The sequence below is a fragment of the Pteropus vampyrus genome, unplaced genomic scaffold (assembly GCF_000151845.1).
Source record: "Pteropus vampyrus isolate Shadow unplaced genomic scaffold, Pvam_2.0 Scaffold179, whole genome shotgun sequence".
Taxonomy (NCBI): Eukaryota; Metazoa; Chordata; class Mammalia; order Chiroptera; family Pteropodidae; genus Pteropus; species Pteropus vampyrus.
In genome coordinates this window covers 481,976-487,784 of record NW_011888960.1, presented here as the reverse complement: position 1 = coordinate 487,784, position 5,809 = coordinate 481,976, and the positions used below count along the sequence as shown (strand labels likewise).

Below are 5,809 nucleotides of genomic sequence, written 5' to 3'. Positions count from 1 at the left end.
AAGTTAGCGCTTGCCTACTGGAAAATTTTATGTGCTTTAGAAGTAGGTATGGTCCAAGTTTGACATCCTGCCCCTATCAGGAAGAACCACTGTATAGGGTGTGTCTTCCTTTTGTATGAAAAAAAAATGCACAAATATAGAGTCGGCTTAATATGTGAGACCCACTATGTTCATTAGTGCATATTTTAAAACACGTTGTTTGTTACTTCGCACTTGGAAGATTTTTCCTATGGTGCTTGCAAGGGACTGATTATTTAGAAATGTAATAGAGATTTGAGAATTCATGTACAGATATCATTTTTTCCCCTCAGTGAAGAAAATTTACCACAAGATGGCATTTGTGACTGCGTAAGGTTGAGCTCACTTGCCTCCTGACACTTTCCACTTCCTTTACCTTTCAGGAACCTTAAACTATTCAGAATTCCAGAACCTTCCCCTCTTGGTCATGTGTACAGGTGTCAGGCCTCGGTCATGGAGATTCGGCAGACGGGCCAAACTCCTGAGAGTGCCGGTCTTAGCCCTTGAGACCGAGGCCTCGGAGCCACCGTCCGGGGACACCAGGTCGGAGAAGTTCCCTCCTCTGTGGACCGGAGATGTGGAGAGAAAGCCCAGGCATGAGAAAGATGTGAGCCCAGCATCAGCCTGGTGTCCTGGAAAGTTACCAAACCTGTCAGAACGGCAGTTTCTCACCTGTAAGTAGGGGTAATGCCGATGACATCATAGGGTCACGGGGAGGGTCAAACGGGCTAGGCCTGTGATGGCGCCTTTGCAGGGGGCAGCGAGAGGGGACATACGCAAAGTGCTTGCCCAGCTGGGCATTCGGCAAGTGCTCAGAAATCGTTATCTGTACCAGCTCCCAGCATGATGTCCCACACGAGATAACAGGCGCTCCGTGAACGGCCTTCCCTTCCCTTCCCCCTCTCTTCTGTAATCCTAGCTCATTCTGGGAAAGGAACAACTTCACTCACCAGGTTAATAGACGCAATAGCATCCACTTGTGAGGAATAATGGGAGTGCCTCCGGGGACCCGTGACAGTGCAGTAATGAGGAGAAGCAGAATTCGAAGGAAGCTTAAAAACATCTCATTGGTGGGAAGGAAACCAAGCCATAGACTATAGGTGGGAATTTGGAAATGGAGTGTTAGAGTCGATGTAGTTAAAAAATAATTACGTTAATAATCGTTGGTAATACTTGGTAGGAAAAAAGAACTTTGAAGGCAGACTCTGGAAGGTGCTGGAGGAGTGTGTTGCTAAGTGGCTTTCTGCCCCTCTCGGCAGCATGGAGCAGCGTCGAGAAGAGAAGCTGAGAGTCGTAGTGTTTGGATCCCATGCCAGCCACTTCTGTGTGACACAGCCATAGCTGTGTGACCTTGAGCAAATTGCTAAACCTCTCTGTGCTACAGTTTCTCACCTGCAAAACAGAACTAGTAGTGCCTACCAGCAAGGGTTGGTCCAAGATCTGTTTTAAGTGCCTGGAAGCCAGTGGGCAGTGGGTCAGGGCTAGCTGCCCTCCCCGAGGCGTGTGGAGAACGGAAAACACATGAGTTCTAGCCCCGCTGTGTTTTCTGTTTAGTTTGTTTCCAGGCGGTGTAGTCCGGGCCTTGTAGGAAAGGGGTCAAGGCCAGCTCCTCAGCAGTGTTCACTAGGGTTTGCTTGCAAACCTGTGTTCTATCTCAGTCCCTGAAAAATCCCGTGACGGTTTTGTCCCTTAAGGGCCTCGGGGTTCTAGGATCTGGGTGGACAGACATCACAGAGGATAATGGCCCCTCCGTGGGCCTCCAGGCTGCCACGTGAATGGAGGCTCCTTTAGGAGGCAAAGTGCCAAAAGGCACAAAAATGGGAGTGGGGATGTGCTTTTTGACGGAGGGCCCTTTGCCCTATTTTCACCCTAGTAGGCTCTGGGGCCCACACCCCCTTGGGTTCACCCTAGGTTCGGAACGAGCGCCTTGCCCAAGGACCCTATGTCTTGTTGAGAAGTGAACAGGCAGCAAGAAGGGCAATGTCTGGGCTTAAGTGGGGTTTGAGAGACCGAGAAATTGACAGGTGGGCCTCACAGGAGTCCAGACTCACGTCCTTGTCGTTAGCGTGAAGCTGGGCCTAGGAAAACCAGGGCGGGTTGAAGCCTCCTGAACATAAGGACCCAGATCCTGGTCATGTGGCTATGAACATATATCCCAGATTTCTCACTGGGGGTGGAGATGGGGGTGGGTGTAATTGACCGACAGCCCCAGCTGCTGGGCTCTGAAATCTATGACCGCATTTGCTCTGAGGCCACCCTGCCCCTGGCCCATACCCCACCAGCGACGGAGCACAACAGGGACACTTGTGGCAGACCTGTCCTGGGAGGCACAGGGGTGGGAACCTCCTCTGACGGGAGCTTGGGCTCAAGGACTCCCCGGCAGCCTCTGCGGACACACTAAGAACTGCAGTTCAGACACCTCCACCCCACCTTCTTCCTCTCCCTCGCTCCTTGCCCTGGGCTCAGATTTGCATTGCAGTCCGACAGCTCTCTAGCTTCCCTCGGGTATTGCCCACATAAATGTCTTGCACCGACAGTACCCTCTCAGTGTCTGCTCCTCAGAGCACCTAGACTAACCCCCTAATTCTTGATCTGACCAGAGAATTTTGTCACCCGAAGGGAAGAGAGCAGGAAGAGAGAGGTGTTAAGACAGACTGTCCCCCGGTGATCTGGCAGGTACCGTGCCTCGTATTCACACACTCCACCTCATTCTGTCCTCCCTGAGAGGTGAGTGACACGTCCCCGTTCCTGACAGGAAAATCAGGACTCTGGAAGCTAAGGTGCTTGTCAAGCAGCAGAGCCGGGACACGAACTCAGGTTCGTTCAAGTCCAAGGCTTGAACTTGCTGCTCTAAGTAAAGAGACACTGGAGACCACTTTGGTTCAGCCTTGCATTTTACAGAGACCGGGATCCTGTGTAGAGGTGTGCATTTGGCCTCTTCTCTTACTTCTTGCCTCATTCTTTCAACATATATTAATTGACAATTTCCTATATGAGCTGCTGCCAGGGTTAGTAAGGTAAATGAAGCAAGACTCCCCCCACCCCCGTCCCAGTTGCTGTAGCCTAGAGCTGACACAGACGTAAAACCAGTGACAGTGTCAGTATCTGCAGGTAACAGCTGTGATTTGGAGGTTTGTTCAAAATAAAGTGCGAAGAAAGGGGATGGGGCCTGGGGGAATCAAGGAAGGCTTCTCAGAGGAGGAAGCCTTTGATCTGAAACACGAAGGAAAATTGGCATTTCACCAGGGAGTCAAGATGGAAGAAGCGTTTCTTGGCAGATAAACAACCTCGGCAAAGGCATGGGGGCCAGGGAGGCCAAGGAAGTCAGGGAGCATTTGGGGCACACTCATGGAAGGGCACGGGGGGAGGAGGTGGGGAGGCGAGACTGGCAGATGGACAGAGGCTGGGCTGGGAAGGACCCGGCGCGCCAGGTAAAGGGCTCTGGACTCTACGCTGATGATGCTGGAATGCAGGCAGGTATCCTGGGCAGGCACAGGACCCAGGCAGGTAGGTCATCCAGGTGGTAGAGTGGAGGTTAGCCTTGAGGGGGCATGTGAAGGCAGGAAGACCAGGTGGAATAGTTCTGGGGAGTTCCTTGAGTAAGGACACTGGAAGTGGGGGCAGAAGGAAGGCAGCTTGTGAGAGGTAGTCAGGAGGCTCTAGGGACCTCAGTGGGGAGGAGTGTTTATCCTGCAGGTGGAGAGGCAAAGTGCGTTCTCCAAGGCAGCATGAGAAATCATTGGCGGCTGTCCTCATCCATCATTGCCCACCCTCAACAGGCTGCAGGTCAGAAAGTGGAGTCAGCTCAAATCTCCTGAAACTCTCCTCGGCTCCCATCTCTTTGAATTGACGTCCTGGATAAAAAGGGTGACCTACCGCCAAAATTGGGCCTGAGAAATTTGTTGTATCCTACAGTGAGGTTCTCAAAGCCGGGCAGGGAGAGCTTGTCACTTCTGCTGACCTCCGCGTTGAACCGATTCCCCTGGATGCACATCCTGGAAAAGAAAACAGGGCTCGGAGCATGCGCTGGTTTATGTGCGAACAAACGCGCGCGCATGAACACGGGCTTGTGTTTGCGTGGATGCGGTTATGCCAGCGTGACTTTCCCGAAGAGAAATCTCTGCTTTTCAGCTGCTGAACTAGTGTGTCCCTCTCCCACTCCATTTTATTACCCATTTGCCACGTTGTGGTGACTGGGGAGCCCTCCAAGTGTCTTCCTAGGAAACGTAAGAGGTGTGTCCACTTAGGAACGTTTTGGAAGCTCGAGTCCTCCAGGGAGAGTAAGCGGCAGAAAGCCGCATCGCCCTGGAGAGTCGGGGAGGTGAGTGGACCAGGTTTCGTCTTGCCACAGGTAAGCAGGAGGCGCGGCCACCCCTCCCACCGCATGCACATGCACAGAGCAGTTCGGCCCGAGGCCACTGTGGGGGAGCATAGCTCACCTTCCCGTGAAGAGACTCAGACACATGAAGGTCAAGTGGAGACTGTATCTCATGTTGAGGAGCCGCTTGTGCAGACAGAGGCCGAAGCAGGAATCACCTGGGGAAACAGACGGGGTTGGTTGGGGGCAGAGCACCCTCCTTTCGGCCTAGCTTCTGGGTCTGGTGGGCCGTTGGCTGTAGCTTTCTCTACGTTTGGGGAGCAGCCTCTTCCCACACCTCTTCCCTGCATGCCACCCAGAATGGCTTCATTTCGGACGATCACATGTTAAATCCAACCAACCAGAGGCTGAGACCTTGATCAGAGAGTGGCTCACCAGCCCCAGAAACGCCACTGGGCCACCCTGTCCTCGCCCTGACATAGCCAGGAAGGACCCCCCTCAACTATACACTCGCACAGACTATGCCAGACGTCCCCTTATCCATTTGAGGGTCTAGGCCCGTGAAGCAGGTCCCCCAAACAGAAAACGAAACTTCCCCCAAATCCTTCCACGTGCAGGGAATGAGTTAGTTACTTTCCCACGGATCCTCGCCATGGCCTTGGGAGATGGGCGGGTTACTCCCAGGGCAGGGGGACCTCGTCTTACGTGCCTCGTTCTATTGTATTTCATAGATGTTGCACTTTTTACAAATTGCAGGCAAGACCCTCCACCGGTAAAAAGATTGCGACTCACTTTACCGAGCTACTGGCTTTATTGAGGTGGTCTGGGGCCGAGGTGGGCCTGTGTGGCGACGAGGAAGCAGAAGCTTCTGGAAAGGCTGCCGTGCTAGCGAGTGTAGGAGAAGAGTCTGAATCCAGGGCTGGCAGCCTCACTGCCCGGGGCTTCCCAACGTTGTCAAGGACACTGTCTGCTCCCCCAACTCCCGACCCGCTCCCCGGTGCTCTGAAGCCATTCGACTGGTGTGGATGAGCATGGTGTGTTGTGAGGACTCTCAGGGTAGGCATGGCCCCGGGGGCCTGGCTGCCTCCTCTTCGGGAGCTGCTGTCAGACGTCCCTCTGAGAGAGCAGCAGGCAAGCCTGTGACCTGTCATGGTCATGCTGGTGACAGCAAAGCGGGGGTTCTTAGGTGGGGCTGAGGCCCCATCCTCCGGCAGGCCCAGGGTGGACCATCTTTCTCTGTGGGCACCTGCGTGACCAGGCCACCTTCTGGAATCAAGCCATTCTGGGACTCAGGATGCGATTCAGCTATTAGTTAACTAATATTATTTTATTTACAAAAGTACGTGCTCGTTGTGGACATGAAAACAAGAGAGAGCTGTATAAAGTTACAAGCGTAAGTCTCAATGCGGTATCAGCGTCAGTTCATCGACTCAACAGATGCTGAGAGTGAGGAAGGCTGGGCTCGTGTGGGGG

The 5,809-nt window shown here is 53.3% G+C and overlaps 1 protein-coding gene across 1 annotated transcript in view; it reads right to left on the bottom strand.

The window, feature by feature from the left end:
* Positions 1-5,809, bottom strand: part of GABRP (gamma-aminobutyric acid type A receptor pi subunit) — a 19,750-nt gene that overhangs the window by 12,513 nt on the left and 1,428 nt on the right. The window contains exons 2-3 of the mRNA XM_011370990.2: positions 4,458-4,554; positions 3,895-4,013 (exon numbers count right to left, since the gene is read on the bottom strand). Coding sequence (XP_011369292.1) covers positions 3,895-4,013; positions 4,458-4,554 — 216 coding nt within the window. The remainder of the gene's footprint in view (positions 1-3,894; positions 4,014-4,457; positions 4,555-5,809) is intronic.